The following is a 17,033-nucleotide window of genomic DNA, read 5'->3' as shown; positions in this document are numbered from 1 at the left end:
GTGACTCTGAAAATTCATTCATAGGATTGTTTACACTGTTGGATGAGTTTGGGAAAATATCAGGTTATAAAATTAATGTAAAGAAAATGCAGGTTACATCCCTAAATTATACAGCATCCAAAAAACTGCAGGATACATATGATCTTAAGTGAGAAGCTAAATCATTAAAATATTTAGGAATAACGCTGCCAAAAGATCTTTCAACGTTGTCACGGGTAAATTATGGGCAGTTAGTTTCAGAGATAAAAGTAGATATACATAGATGGAATCTTATCCCCTTTTTAAGTTTAAATTTGAGGAGAAATACCATTAAAAATGAATATTCTCCCTCGGTTACTTTACTTTTTCCAGACGTTACCTGTGGAGGTAGACAATAATCAATTTAGGGAATGGGACAAATGGATTTCCGGCTTTATCTGGCAAGGAAGGTAACCTAGAATCCGATTTAACACCTTTCAGTTAAGAAAGGAAGGAGGAGGTATGGCACTTCTTTGCTTGAGAAATTATTTTTATGCTTCACAGATAACCCCTCTGTTATATTGGTGTAATGGGGAATACAAGGCTAGATGGAAGGAAATAGAATTTGGATTGATTGACAGTTTTCCTCTACAGGCCTCAATTGCGGACATAGGATTGATGGCCCAATTGGAAAAGATTAAAAACAGCTGGATAAATCTCACATTAAAAGTATGGCAGAAGGTGGCTAATTTATGTGGAATTTACAACATGTTAAAATTTTTTAGATGGTGTGCTTATGATACCGAATTCTTTCCCAGCAGAGGAGATAAAAGATTTGAACTGTGGATAAAGAAAGGTCTTACAACATGCCTCTCATTCACACATGAAAATACATTACAAAGTTTTCAATTCCTGCAGGACAAACGTAGCGTGGAACACAATGACTTTTTTAGGTACCTTCAAGTAGGACACTACTTTAACCAGAATTGTAGATATACAGACTTATCAACAGCAGAATTAGAAGTTTTCAAGATATCGAATTCAGCTTACAGCTCAATACCAAGTAAATCAATTTCTCGATTATATAATGCTCTCTCTCATGCCAAAAATGAAAACGCATTGTATATTAAAGAGAAGTGGGGGAAAGAAGTGGGGTTTGGGGGAAAATATGCAGCTTCCAGTGGTCAACTAACTCTTTGGTTTGGAGAGAACATTGCTGGAAAAATATTATAAGATACTTTAAGACCCCATACCAGGAAAAATATAAAGGCACAAACGTGGCATGTTAGAGAAGGTGTGGCTCCAAGGAGGTAAATCATTTTCATATTTTTTGGGAATGCCCTAATTTAAGTTTATATTGGAAAGGTATTCACAGAACATTAGTTAAGGTATTTAAGATACAGATACTGTGGACTTTGTGACTCTCTGTTTGGGGCATGTATTGTTTTCGAAACAGAAGAAAGATAAAATTGCTGCAGGCCCTTTTAGCGGCAAATAAAAAATCAATCACCAGAAAGTGGCTAAATCCAGTATCACCTACTTTAGAAGATTAGCATGAAATTATTTTGGAAATATTTAAAATGGAAAAGATGACTTACTCCCTGAGAATTCAAAAAGAAAAATTTTATCAAATTTGGAATAAATGGATTGAATTTGTAACCCCAATGCGAGCAGACTTTAGATGACTCTCCTAATGGTTCATACTGCTTTCCTCATCCACGTAGTAATAGTGTTAACGTAAGCTCCCTTGGTTCGAATGTTCACTGTTTTATTTCTGGAAAACGTGGAATCAACACAAATAAAGAAAAAAAAAATTGGGGAAAAAATGTTAAAATCAAGTAAATAAGTACACAGGAATTGGATAAGTATGTTTAGATAGATAGATAGATAGATACTTTATTCATCCCCATGGGGAAATTCAACTTTTTTTCCAATGTCCCATACACTTGTTGTAGCAAAACTAATTACATACAATACTTAACTCAGTAAAAAAAAATATGATATGCATCTAAATCACCGTCTCAAAAAGCATTAATAATAGCTTTTAAAAAGTTCTTAAGTCCTGGTGGTAGAATTGTAAAGCCTAATGGCATTGGGGAGTATTGACCTCTTCATCCTGTCTGAGGAGCATTGCATCGATAGTAACCTGTCACTGAAACTGCTTCTCTGTCTCTGGATGGTGCTGTGTAGAGGATGTTCAGAGTTATCCATAATTGACCGTAGCCTACTCAGCGCCCTTCGCTCAGCTACCGATGTTAAACTCTCCAGTACTTTGCCCACGACAGAGCCCGCCTTCCTTACCAGCTTATTAAGACGTGAGGTCTTATGGGTAGAAGCAAACATGAAGGTGTTAAGATACAAGTACTTACGATGGAAGTTACATAGGGTTGCACACAATATTTTGGACAAGAAGGGAATGGATGAGAAGAGATGCATGGAAATTATTATTCAACCACTATTATTACTATTATTTTAACAACTATTATTATATAGTTTAATAGTGTGGAATTACAATTGCACATAGATATCTATTTAAGTGCCTAATTATTTTTCTTTTAATATCATCTCAGTCTGTACTTATGACTGTATAAATATATATAGAGTTATACATGTATAAAAATGGAAAAGGTTTTATTTGTAAAAAAAGTTTGTGTAATACTTGTGAAAACCTTATCCAAATAAAAATAAAATTAAAAAAAAATCTTCCATCACGACATACCTGTTATTATTGCACTGTTCCAGAATCCGTCTCCCTATCTACTCAATGTCCCTGTTACTATTGGGTGGTCTATAAAAACACCAGTAGAGTTATTGAACCCTTCCTGTTTCTAATTTCCACTCACAGAGACTCGGTAGACAATCCCTCCATGACTACCTCCTTTTTTGCAGTCATGACATTATCTCTGATTGGCAGTACCTCCACCTCTTTTGCCTCCCTCCCTGTCCTTTCTGAAGCATCTAAAGCCTGGCACTCAAAGTAGCCATTCCTGCCCCTGAGCCATCTAAGTCTCTGTAATGCCACAACATCATATCTCCAAGTACTGATCCACGTTCAAAACACATCCGCTTTGTTCATGATGCTTTTTTGCATTAAAATAGACATGTCTCAAACCATCAGTCTGAGCGCATCCCTTCTCTATTACCTGCCTATCCTCCCTCTCACAGTGCCTACAAGCTTTCTCTATTTCTGAGCCAACTGTCCCTTCCTCTGTCTCATCAGTTCGGTTCCCATCCCCCAGCGATTCTAGTTTAAACTTTCCCCAATAGCCTTAGCAAACCTCCCTGCCTGCATGTGGGAAGAAGAAAATTGTACAGTTATTTCTTAAGTTCCAGTTTACATCTGTCAGCAGATGCATACATGTGTAGCATGAATGGATATTTGGTGATCAGCATGTATATTTGGTATTACATATTCTTGGAAAACCAATTATAAGTTTTTTTTTTAAGTACACTGGCAGTCACAATATGTATTCGAGCATTTAACATGTCCTTTGTACTTCAATTATGAGAATACCCATGGAAATAGAAAGTAGAAGTGAAACTGTCACTCTAAAACTGTTCACCTTTTCAATGTAATCATGAATGATCCTCTAACTCATTGTCATGTCCCTGCTCTTACTCTTTCTCTGTATTTTCTGTGGAGAATTCCATTACAGTGTGAAGAAATTTCTCCTGATCTCAGTATTTAAATGCCTTGCCCCATATCCTAAGATTCTGATCTAGGCACAGTGAGGGACAAAATTTTGTCTGCATCCAGTCTGTCTATTCCTCTCGGAATCTGAGCTGAAACAAAGGATCTTGACCTGAAACATCAACTGTCCATTCCCCTCTATAGATGCTGCCTGTGCTACTGAGTTCCTCCAGGACTTTGTATGCCTCTGTCAGAATTTTGTACATGTCATTGAATCATCTCTTACTTTTCTAAACTCGAGTGAATACAGGCCCAGTTGATGCAATCACCCCTCTTAGGGGAATCTTGACATTCAGAAATCAGTCTGGTGCACCTTTGTTGCTCTCCCTCCATGGCGAGTATGCATTTTCTTGATTAAGTTAATCACAACAGTATTCAGTTCTCCATTTGTGGTACATTTGTTACAAAACATCCTTGCTCTCATGCTCAAAACTAGTTGGAGCGAAGGCCAAAATATCACTTTAATTGCTGGGTGCAACTGCATGTTTGTTTTAAGTGGCTAAAGTACAATGACACCCAGGTTCCCTCTGTACATTAATATTTCTGAATCTATCAACTTTTTAAAAAAAGACTCTTGCCTTTTTTCATGGATTAAGGAATGGCTAAAATGATTTGTGACGTGCACAAGATATTTATCCATTACTGTACCAATCACCTATTTGGCCACTCGCTTTGTCTAATTAGATTGAATTTTCTTGGTGTCCTTTCACAACTCATTCTTATAGTGTCATGTTATTAGCAAACATATAAACATTATATTTGGGTCCCTCATTCAAATCATTGACATTTATGGTGACAAGCTAGGGCCCAAGTGCTGATCCCTGTGATATCCCACCAGCCAATACCCACTATCCTGGAATGGGGTGGAGTGGAATCCATTTTTTCTTCCTTTGTTTCATGTCTGTCGATTGATGTTCTGTTTTTTCCAATTCATGTTATATCATCGATTCTCCCTTAATTGTTTCTACTAAGTTCTCAAATAAAACAGTAAATTTGTCAAACATGATTCTTTCATAATCATTTTGACTTTTTCATATACTTTGTTCTTAACAGACCCTACATCCTTCTAGTTCCCCTTTTTCATAGCATGTCTAAATATAGTTGCTATTTTTTATTATATGTATTAATTGTAACTTTTGTACCTTCACTGCACCGTGAATTAAGGAATGACTAAAATGGCTAAAATGATTGATGAAAGACAACAGGAACTAACTCATCAAGAGCACAGGGTAATGCTGGTGAATTCTATGAACACTGTGAAAGAGCTTCTTCCTGTACTCATTTCAGGTAAATACCTTTTTCTGATTTTGATAATAGCCAGGTTCCTGGAAATGTATTTGAGCTGGCCTATCTATCAAACTGTCGCAACATGAATAGATTTTGAAAATGTATTCAACCTTGATATACTTTTTTAATGCTTTCCATCCCTCCAGTGTAGCCTTAAAATTCCGGTTTTCAAATCTATCTCTCTAAGGCCATATGGCTTTGTTGACTTTTGGTTTCAGAATTTAGTTGATTTTCTTTTTTGCCCTAAATCAAATCTATATTACTTTAATGATTCCTTGAGATATAGCAGTGTTGAGTTCCAGTTATTGAAAATTATAGTTTGAGGTGCCATCAAAGTTTATTTTTCTGCAATACAGATGATGTGTAGGTGTGTTTATGGCTGTAGTTATTGTTGAATTGCAATAAATATTGTTTAAATTTTTTTTTGCAGCTATAAAGATTTTTGTGACCACAAAACAATTTAAAAGCCAAGGAGTGGAAGAAGCTTTAAAGAACCGTAACTTCACTGTGGAGAAAATGAGTACTGAAATCAATGAGATAATTCGTGTGTTGCAGCTAACATCTTGGGATGAAGATGCTTGGGCCAGTAAGGTAAGTTTGAAAATCTTGAAGATATATAGTAGAAAGCTTTATTTTAAAAAGTGAATATTTTTATTTATTTTTCTATTAAAGTACAGTACAATATTAATTTGCATCATGTTCTCAATAGGTTAATTAATTTCTGGTTATCGTAATATGTGTGCACCTACCATGGAGTGTTTATAATGTAGATCTATAATATAATTTTTCATTTATTATCTTTCACTTTCTTAAAATATTTAAGTGCCAGTTATTTAGTTCTTATTATTTAATTGGACCACAAACAAAAAGTAGTTTTGAAACTTATTTATTCACCTAATACTGTAGCAAAATGTAACATATTACCACGTCATCACAATATTGTGAGCATGTCCATAAAAGAAGAAATACCTCTCTTAGACAGATAGTATATACTTTTCCTTCTGATATACATTGCTCAACTGAACCATAACTAATGAATTTAAAATTATACAAACTTTCTGATTTACTTGTTACATTTTTATATTTGTTACAAGTGTTACTGAACAAAATTAGAATTACACGGACCTTGATGTAAACTATCTTCTCCATTTTTGTGGTCAAAAGTTGCATGTTTCATACATTTTCTTTTACATTCTTTCTCTTCTTTGATCATTACAAAGATCTTATTTTTACCATTTTCCTTGTTTCTTCTTCGTTCTCCCTTTATAGAAGGTAAGCTCACCTTTTCTTTGCTTTTCTGCTGAAGCATGTATATAAAGAATGCAGGTTATTGCTTTGGTGTGTGGTGCAGTATGCTTCAATTAATGTCATGGCTAGCAGATACTGAACATACTTAAATTTGCTGTTAGGTCACATCTGAAACTTTTTCAACTGCAAACCATGATCTGAGCATATTTCGTAAAGCTTTGAGAATAGATCAGATTTAAGTTTGTTGCAATAGAATTTATAATATGACAATTTATGAATCTTAGGCAGAATAGGTCATAAGGTTGTGCTGAACTTTTAACCTACTCCAAGTTTAACCCTTTCCTCCTTAATAGCCCTTCATTTCTCTTTTATAAGACCATAAGACCTAGGAGTAGAATTAGGCCATTTTGCTCATCGAGTCTGCTCCACCACTCTATCTCTTAACTTCATTCTCCTGCCTTCTCCCTGTAAATTTTGATGCCCTGACTACACAAGAACCTATCAGCTTCCACTTTAGTACAGATATGAAGATGAATTTATTTAGCCAGAGGATGCTGAATCTGTGGAATTCATTGCCACGTACAGCTGTGGAGGCCAAGTCATTTGGTACATTTAAAGCAGAAGTTGCATCAAAGGTTACAGGCTGTGCCCTCCGGTCCTAGACTCTTACTACAGGAAACATCCTCTCCCTGTCCACGCTATCTATACCTTTCAATATTCGGTTGGTGTCAATGAGATTTCCCTAACCTTCCCCCCCCCCCCCCCCCACCCCCCCATTCTTCTAAACTTATGCGAGTACAGGTCTAGAACCATCACAGCTCCTCATACGTTAATACTTTCAGTTCTGGGATAATTCACATGAATCTCCTCTGGACTCTCTCCAATGCCAGCAGGCATTTTTTTTTAGTTAAGGGGACCAAAACTGCTCATGATATTCCAAGTGTGATGTGACCAATCCCTTATATAACCTCAGCATTACATCCTTGCTTTTATACTCTAGTCCTCTTGTACCTACCTCAGAGTCTCTGAAATGTCTCTGATATATCTGCCTCTAACATCACCCCTGGCACTGTGTGCCATGTACCTACCACTCTGGGGAGGAGGATAGAAGCCTACCTCTGTACTTCCCTCCAAACACCTTAGTTATGCCCTCCTCATATTAGCCTTTTCCACCCTGGGGAAATAAGTCTTTGGCTGTCCACTCTATATATGCCTAATACCATGTTGTATACCTCTATAAAGTCACCTCTCATCTTCCTTCACTGCAAAGAGAAAAGCACTAGTTCGCTCAACCCATCCTCATAAAACATGTTCTCTAATCCAGGCAGCATCCTGGTAAAGCTCCTCTGCACCATCTGTGAAGCTTTTACATCCTTCATATAAATAGGCAACCAGAGCTGAACACAATACTTTAACTGTGGTTTAACCAGAGATTTATAGACCTGCAACAATACCTCATGGTTCTTGAATTCAATCCCCAACCAGTGGAGGCCGTCACTCCATACACCGCCTTAACCAGCGGCAGAGGAGAAGATAACTTTAATAATTTACCCAAGGATAAGAGTGACCTCTAAATGGACGCAATATTAATCACATTCTTCTCCCTTGTTGATGTGATATCAAACAACATAAGGCCAACAGTCGATAAGAGTTGAAGGAAATTAACTGCAGTTGCTGGATGAGTGCCATGGGTAGTATTTGGTGCCTTTTGGGTTTGCTAATGCTCATTCAGTGGAGAACTGTTCTTCCTGGAAATATACAGTGTCTGTATTCGATTTTTAAAAAAAAACAAAAAAAAAAACACACAATTCTTTCATGGATGAAGTGTCAGTTTGCTCCCCCAGCTGAATGTTCATATAAAACTTGCATGATTAAGTATTAATAAAGCCATCAAAGGGAAGCTTTGTATAGATCACATCAGAAGAAGAGATGGAAAGAGAAATATGTTTTGGAGGGAAGCAGAAATCAAAGGAAAATCTTCATAGAGATGGAGACATATTGGATACTAAAAGCTTTTTTAAGTATATAAAGGGTAAATGAGAGTTGTGGGTAGATATAGGACCAATAGAAAATGATGCTGGAGATATTGTAATGAGAGACACAGATGGCAGAGGAACTGAATGCGTATTTTGAATCAGTCTTCACAGTGCAAGACATCTGCGGTATACCGGACGTTCAAGAATGTCAGGGAAGGGAAATATGTGCAGTGAAAATTACAACTGAAAAGCTGCTCAGGAAGCTTAATGACTGAAGGTGGATAAATCTCCTGGACCTGACGGTATGCACCCTGGGGTTATGTAGGAAGTAGCTGGTGAGATTGCAGAGGCATTAACAATGATCTTTCAAGAATGGATAGGTTCAGGCATTCTACCAGTTGACTGGAAAATTGCAAATGTTTCTCTGCTGTTTAAGAAGGGTGGGAGGCTACAGAAAGGAAACTATAGACCTGTTAGCCTGACATCAATGGTTGGGAAGTTGTTGGAATTGATTGTTAGGGATGAGATTATGGAATACCTGGAGGCACGTGACAAGATAGGCCAAAGCCAGCATGGTTTCCTGAAAGGAAAATCCTGCCTGCCTAACCGACTGTAACTTTTTGAGGAAACTACAAGTGGGGTAGATAAAGGAAATGCAGTAGTTTTTTTTTCGGTGACGTCATCGTCAAGAATGGCAGCTTAAGTCACTAGCTCCTCTGGAAAAATGCGTATTAAGCCCCATTAACCCGACAAATATAATATTTTTCGAAAAATATTTGAACTGAAAAGAGGGGCAAGAATGGGGAGAAGAAGTGGAAATTAAAAAAGTGACACTGTGGAGCCTGCGTCCGAGAGGAGTGCAGCGAGCGGCTCTCCGACCCGACCGCATGCTAGCAAAACGGCTGCTGGGCCTCATTCAGACGAAGCGGTGAATATCTTCGAAATCCTGAAAGAGATAAGGGAGTTCCGGAAGGAAATAGAGCAGCAGCTCTGTGATAAGAAGGGCTCGCCAGCGTTAATCAAAAAATAGCAGTGGCAGAGACTTGCATTGAGAAGGTGGAAGATCACGTTCAAAACGTGGAACGGATACTGAGCAAGACAATAAAAATAATACATCACCAAGAAGGTAAACTGCTTGACCTAGAGAGAAGATCACGGCGGAAAAATATCAGAATCTACAACGTTCCTGAAGGAGCAGAGGGCTCGTCTATGACGGAGTTTGTCGGAAAGTTACTGCGAGACGCGCTGGATCTTCCCCCGGCTATGAAGCTGGAATTTGAAAGAGCCCACTGCGCGTTAGTCCCAAAACCTACCCAGGATAGAAAGCCACGCTCAATAATAATTAAATTCCTTCAATGCAGCACCAAGGCGGAGATTCTAAGAAGGGCCTGGGGTAAGAAGGGAGTGTTTTTAGAGGATAAATTAATATATTTCGACTAAGATTACCCCCTGCGGTCCTCCAGAAACGCAAAGAATACTCCGAAGTAAAGCGAGTATTAAAGCAAAATAAAATTAGATTTCAAACTCCGTACCCTGCTAAACTTCGAGTGTTTTATGACAATGGGACGCGGTTGTACCAGACAGTGGAAGAGGTGACTACAGACATGAAGGCCAGAGGGTTGCCTGTCAGCATGACCAAAACGAAGGAAAGCCTGACTGAGGAATTGTCCCGCTCAGCTTGGGAAATAGTGCGAGAAACGAGAAGGCAGGAGACGGGAGGAGGCCGAGAGAAACATATCAGGAAGAGACTGGGAGTTTCCCAAAGACAGTCCTCACCCCCTTCAGAAGAGCCATAAGGTTTGGCTAACTTTAAAAATGTTGAGAAGCTAAACAGAAGCAAAAGTACACGGTGATATACCTATCTCGAGAAATACTTATTATAATGTGGATTTTATATTACTTAGCTGTTATTCTTTATTCGCTCACTTACTCCTTTTTCCCCACCAAAATGACTATATATATATATATATATATATATATATATATATATATATATATGTGTGTATGTGTGTAATGTGTGTGTGTATGTATGTGTGTGTGTGTGTATATACACATATATATACACGCACACACACACACACACACACATATATATATGTATATATGTATATATGTATATATGTACACAGGGAAATCTTTTTTGTGTAATGGATTTGTTCACCGACTTTTATGAATACTGCAATGGGGGCCCTCAACCCACAAGTAGGAGGGGTTATCCCCCACAGCTAGACATTTCCTCTAGCTCAACGCAGGGTCATTTACTGCCAACACAGATGCCTTGTGCAGGAAGGCACAGAGTCGACATGGGGATGAATAAAGTATCTATCTATCTATCTATCTATCTATCTACTAGAGACCTCAGCCTTGGAATCACACGTTCGTTGCCATTTTTGTTACTATTTGAGTTTCTTGGTTCTTATTTGTTTAGGGAGTAAGTCGATTAAGTTTTATTCTAACTTCAATGATACATTGATAGATAAATACAGATGGCTAAGGACAAGGTAAAATTCATTTCTTTTAATGTAAATGGGCTATTAAATCCAATCAAACATAAGAGAATTTTATCCAAAATGAAAAAAGAACAAGCCCATGTAGTAAATTTACAGGAAACTCATTTAAGTGATAATGAGCATAAAAAAACTAAAGAGAATGGGCTTCACTAATCTGTTTTTCTCCTCATATAAATCAGGACATAGGAGAGGAGTTGCTATTCTTATCTCAAGTAAGTTAAATTTTGAAAAAATATTCGAAATGGGAGATGAAGAAGGCAGATATATTCTGGTAAGGTGGGGGGGGGGGGGGATATAGACAGAAATTCAGCTACTCTATTGAATATATACGCACTCCCGGGAAGTGATATTGGTTTCTTTCAGAAAATTACTGATATTATGGTAATGGAAACAAAAGGTCTCCTGATATGTGGGGGAGACTTAAATTTACAATTACAACCAAACTTAGGTTTTTCTATTGGAATAGTCTATGAAACAAAATCTTTACATAAGAAAGTTAATACACTTTTTGAGGATGTTGGTTTAATTGATATATGGAGGGAACTTTTCCCTGACAGAAGGGATTACACTCATTATTCTGCTCCACATTCTGTATATACAAGAATAGACTATTTCATCACATTTGGAAAAGACAAAGACAAAATAAACACCTGTGGAATTGGGACAATAGATGTAAGTGACCAAGCACCTATATATTTATCTTTTGATTTTGACAGACAACCAAAGAATACTATTTGGAAACTAAATTCAAGTCGTCTCAATGATCCATACTTTAAGGAACAAATTAAAAAAGAGATTGGTCTCTACTTAGAATTTAATGATAATGGAGAGGATTCACCTCCCATTTTATGGGATACTCTGAAGGTGGTCTTAAGAGGGAAAATTATAGCGGTATCTTCATATAAGAAAAAAATAAGGAATAAAACATTAGCGGAATTACAAAATAGGCTGAAGGAACTAGAGAAAAAACAGAAATTGAATTTGGCACAGGATACATTAGGGGAAATTAAAAGAATTAGGAATGAAATAAATAATTTGGCTACGCAAGAAATCAGGAAAAACAATGTTTCTGAAACAGAGACATTATGAAAGTGGATCGAAATCTATGAAAATACTGGCGTGGAAACAAAAAAAAAATAGCAGAAAAAGCAATTCATAGAATTAGGGACCCAAGAACAAAAATGATAAGAAATAAGCTAAGTGAAATTGAAGAAGCTTTTGAAGTGTTTTACAAAATGCTATATTCCAAAGTTCCAGGGGGAAACATAACCCAAATTGACACCTTCTTGAATTCTCTAGAGTTACCCACTTTAAAAGAAGAACAAAATAGAAGGATGACTGCTGACGTAACTGAAGTTGAATTAAAAGCTGCAATTAGTAGGCTTAAATTAAGCAAGTCACCAGGATCAGATGGGTATATGGCAGAGTGGTACAAAGAATTTAAAAGTGAGTTAATTCCTGTTTTACTCCCCACACTGAACTGGGCTCGAAAAAAGGTACAAATGCTACCCAGTTGGAAGGAAGCGATAATCTCAACTATACCGAAAGAAGGCAAGGATAAAATGGAATGCGGGTCATTTAGACCAATATCCGTTCTTAATGTAGATTATAGGTTATTTACCTCCATCATGGTCAAACGATTAGAGGAGTTTCTACCCATACTGATACATAATGATCAGACAGGTTTTATACGACAACCCCAGACTCGACAATATATGAAGGACACTTCACATTATGGATCATATACAAAAAAATAAAATCGAAGCAATAGTGATAAGCGTGGACGCTGAAAAAGCATTTGATTCGGTTAATTGGAATTTTCTTTACAGAGTTTTACATAGATTTGGTTTCCAAGACACAATGATTAAAACTATACAGACACTATATGACAATCCTACTGCTAGGATTAAAATCGATAGATATTTATCAAATAGTCTTACCCTAGAAAGGGGCACGAGACAGGGTTGTGCATGGTTACCACTACTCTTCGCGTTATATCTGGAACCATTAGCTCAATACATCAGACAAAATGAAGATATCGGGGAATTACTATTAAAGGGACAGAGCATAAATTGGCTTGTTTATGTGGATGACATTTTGATCTATCTAGGGCAACCAACATACTCTTTACCTAAATTGATGCAATCCTTTGAACAACATGGTCAATTATTGGGATACAAGATCAACAAAGATAAAACCTAGTTACTTTCATGTTACTATAGCCCACCAAGAGAAATTGAAAGTAGATACCCCTGGGCATGGCACACAGAGTCTTTCAAATATTTGGGCATCATTATGCCAAAAGATTTGGCAAAATTATCAGAATGTAATTATCAGCCTTTATATAAAAAAAAATTAAGGAAGATGTGGCAAGATGGAGCCTGATTCCTTTTTTAAGTCTCAGTTCAAGGATTGAGTCTATTAAAACGAATATACTGCCCAGACTGTTATATCTCTTTCAGACCCTACCAATAGAGATTAATCAAAATCAATTCAATGAATGGAACAAGATGTTATCAAGGTATATTTGGCAGGGTAAAAGGCCTAGAGTTAGTCTCAAAACTTTGCAATTAGCAAAGGAAAAGGGGGGGATGGGGCTTGCCTTCTCTTAGGGATTATTATTTTGCAGCACAGTTGAGAGCTGTGATATGTTGATGCAACCCATCATATGACGCTCAGTGGAAAAACATTGAGGAGCGGGTACTTCCCATCCCCATACAAGCAATTTTGGCTGATAACAACCTGCAAAGGTACATAAATACTATTGATAACCCATGGGTGAAATTGACTCTTAAAATATGGAAAACTACTATAAAAGAATATAATCTAGAGGGAGATATTGCAATTCTTAAATGGTGTGCATATGACTCTGATTTTACACCAAATAAATTGGATGCTAGATTTACGGACTGGACAGCTAAAGGAATAACAGTTCTTTGCAACATAATGAAAGAAGGAACACTGTTCAGTTTTGAAATGTTTAATGAGAAACACTTATTAGAAAAACAAGATTTTTATCTGTATTTACAGATGCGACAATATGTTAATAAGACACTTAAAAATATAACCAAGGCAAATACATGCTTGATAGAGCTCTTTAGAAAAGCATATAATTCAGATAATGGTAGCAGAATCATTTCAAGCATGTATAAGGGGTTGTCAAATCTTAAAACACATTCGACTTCATACATTAAAACAAAATGGGAGAAGGAAGGAGGGATAATTATATCTGAGGAAGAATGGACAACAATATGGAGATATCAATGGAAGTGTACCAATTCACAGAAATGGAGGGAGTTTGGATGGAAAAACTTGATAAGACATTTTATTACACCCTCTCAGAAATCCCATTATGATAATAACCTCCCTGTTTGCTGGAGAAATTGTGGAAATCAAAATGTAAATCATTATCATTTTTTGGGACTGCCCTGTTATCAAAAACTATTGGAGGGGGATACACAATGCCCTACAAGACATCATTAAATGTGAAATACCCTTGGAGAGTAAGACCATATATTTTGGATATATACCTCAAGAATGGTTGAAAAGAGATAAATATTTAATGAATATACTGTTGGTGGCTGGTAAAAAGACTCTTACTAGGAAATGGTTATCACAGGAGAGCCCAACTTTAAATACATGGATGGAAATTACAATGGACATTTACAAAATGGAGAAGATAACAGCATCTATTAGTCATAAGCTGGATTATGATTATGAATTTGATTCATACTGGGGAAAATGGTTTAACTACATAATGCCTCATAGGCCTGATTTTATTCTCACAAATCAATGAATCTGTTGTTTAAAAAAAAAAAATCACTCCCTATTTGTACATAGTTCTTTCCTTTTGCTCGTTTTTTCTTTCCACTCTTTTCTATAAGTGTATACCTCATAAATACTTTGTGGAGATTTTGTGATATATATGATTATATGATATATATGTACAATGTCTGAAATACATCTTATGGAAATGTTTGATGAACAATAAAAAAAATTACAAAAAAAAGGAAATGCAGTGGATGTGGTGTACTTCAATTTTCAGAAGGCCTTTGACAAGGTGCCGCACATGAGGTTGCTTGGCAAGATAAGAGCCCATGGAATTAAAGGAAGTTAGTAGCATGGGTGGGGCATTGGCTGATCGGCAGAAAACAGCGAGTGGGAATAAGGGGATCCTATTCTGGCTGGCTGGCTATTCTGGGATCCTATTCTGGAGTTCCACAGGGGTTGGCAACTATGGGATGAATGGGTTTGTGACTAACTTTGCCAATGATAGAAACATGGAAAACATACAGCACAATAAAGGCCCTTCGGCCCACAATGCTGTACCGAAATCTACTTGAGAAATTACCTAGGGTTACCCATAGCCATCTATTTTTCTAAGCTCCATGTATCTATCCAAGAGTCTCTTAAAAGACCTGATCGTATCTGCCTCCACCACCGTTACCGGCAGCCCATTCCATGCACTCACCACTGTTTTTTTAAAAAAAAATCTTATCCCTGACATCTCTTCTGTACCTACTTCCAAGCACCTTAAAACTGTGCCTTCTCGTGATGGCCATTTCAGCCATAGGGAAAAAAGCCTCTGACTTTCCACACAATTAATGCCTCTCATCTTGTACACCTCTATCAGGCCACCTCTCATCCTCCGTCACTCCAAGGAGAAAAGGCCAAGTTCAGTCAACCTATTCTCATAAGGCATATTCCCCAATCCAGATAACATCCTTGTAAATCTTACCTGCACCCTTTCTAAAGTTTCCACATCCTTCCTGTAGTGAGGTTACCAGAACTGAGCACAGTACTCTAAGTGGGGTCTGACCAGGTTCCCATATAACTGCAACATTACTTCTTGGCTCTTAAGCTCAATCCCATAGTTGATGAAGGCCAATGCACCGTTTGCCTTTTTAACCACAGAGTCAACCTGCACAGCAGCTTTGAGTGTCCTATGGATTTGGACCCCAAGATCACTCTAGTCTTCAACGCTGCCATGAGTCTTACCATTAATACTGTATTCTGCCAGCATATTTGATCTACCAAAATGAACCACCTCACACTTATCTGGGTTGAACTCCATCTGCCACTTCTCAGCCCAGTTTTGCATCCTATCGATATCCTGCTATAACCTCTGACAGCCCTCCTCACTATCCACAACACCCCCAACCTTTGTGTCATCAGCAGACTTACTAACCCATCCTTCCACATCCTCATCCAGGTCATTTATTAAAATCAAGAAGAGAAGGGGTCCCAGAACAGATCCATGAGACATACCACTGGTCACTGACCTCCATGCAGAATGTGACCTGCTCTACCTTCATCAATGTGTTTAGTCACATCCTCAAAAAATTCAATCAGGCTCGTAAGGCACGACCTGTCTTTGACAAAGCCATGCTGACTATTCCTAATCATATTATGCCTCTCAAGATGTTCATAAATCCTGCCCCTCAAGATCTTTTCCATCAACATACCAACCACGGAAGTAAGACTCACTGGTCTATAATTTCCTGGGCTATCTCTATTCCCTCTCTTGAATAAGGGAACAACATCTGCAACCTTCCAATCCCCCGGAACCTCTCCCATCCCCAATGATGATGCAAAGATCATTGCCAGAGGCTCAGCAATCTCCTCCCATGCCCCCCACTATAGCCTGGGATACATCTTGTACGGTCCCAGGGACTTATCTAACTTGATGCTTTCCAAAAGCTCCAGCACATCCTCTTTCTTAATGTCTATATACTCAAGCTTTTCAGTCTGCTGTAAGTCATCGCTATAGTCCTTTTCCGTAGTGAATACTGAAGCGAAGTATTCATTAAGTACCTCTGCCATCTCCTCCGGTTCCATACACACTTTTCCACTGTCACACTTGATTGGTCCTATTCTCTCACGTCTTATCCTTTTGATCTTCATATACTTGTAGAATGCTTTGGGGTTTTCTGCAGCTGTGACTCTATCTCTGATCAGCAGTGCCAAGCCCCCACTTCTTTTGCCTTCTTCCTTGCTCCTTTCTGAAACATTCTAAGTAGCCATTCCTGCCGCTGAACCATCCAAGTCTCTGTAATGGCCACAACATCAGAGCTCCAAGTGCTGATCCACACTCTAAGCTCATCCACTCTGTTTTTGATACTCCTTGCATTAAAATAGTCACACCTCAAACCATCAGTCTGAGCGCATCCCTTCTCTATCACTTGCTTATCCTCCCTCTCGCACTGTCTCCAAGCTTTCTCTTTGTGTGAGCCAACCGTCCTTTCCTCCATCTCTTCAGTTCGGTTCCCACCACCCCCCAACAATTGTAGTTTAAACTCTCCCCAACAGCCTTAGCAAACCTCCCTGCCAGGATATTGACCCCCTCAGATTCAAGTGCAACCT

General features: G+C 37.8%; 1 protein-coding gene across 2 annotated transcripts in view; it reads left to right on the top strand.

Annotated features, from left to right (window-relative positions):
• LOC140714433 (vinculin) overlaps nucleotides 1-17,033 on the top strand; it is a 306,627-nt gene that overhangs the window by 105,355 nt on the left and 184,239 nt on the right. For both annotated transcript variants that reach the window (XM_073025728.1, XM_073025729.1), the window contains exons 5-6: nucleotides 4,814-4,936; nucleotides 5,367-5,527. In XM_073025728.1, coding sequence (XP_072881829.1) covers nucleotides 4,814-4,936; nucleotides 5,367-5,527 — 284 coding nt within the window. The remainder of the gene's footprint in view (nucleotides 1-4,813; nucleotides 4,937-5,366; nucleotides 5,528-17,033) is intronic.

The sequence above is a fragment of the Hemitrygon akajei genome, chromosome 21 (genome assembly GCF_048418815.1).
Source record: "Hemitrygon akajei chromosome 21, sHemAka1.3, whole genome shotgun sequence".
Taxonomy (NCBI): domain Eukaryota; kingdom Metazoa; phylum Chordata; class Chondrichthyes; order Myliobatiformes; family Dasyatidae; genus Hemitrygon; species Hemitrygon akajei.
The sequence above is the reverse complement of the archived record's forward strand: the minus strand, read 5'-3'. Positions and strand labels throughout refer to the sequence as shown.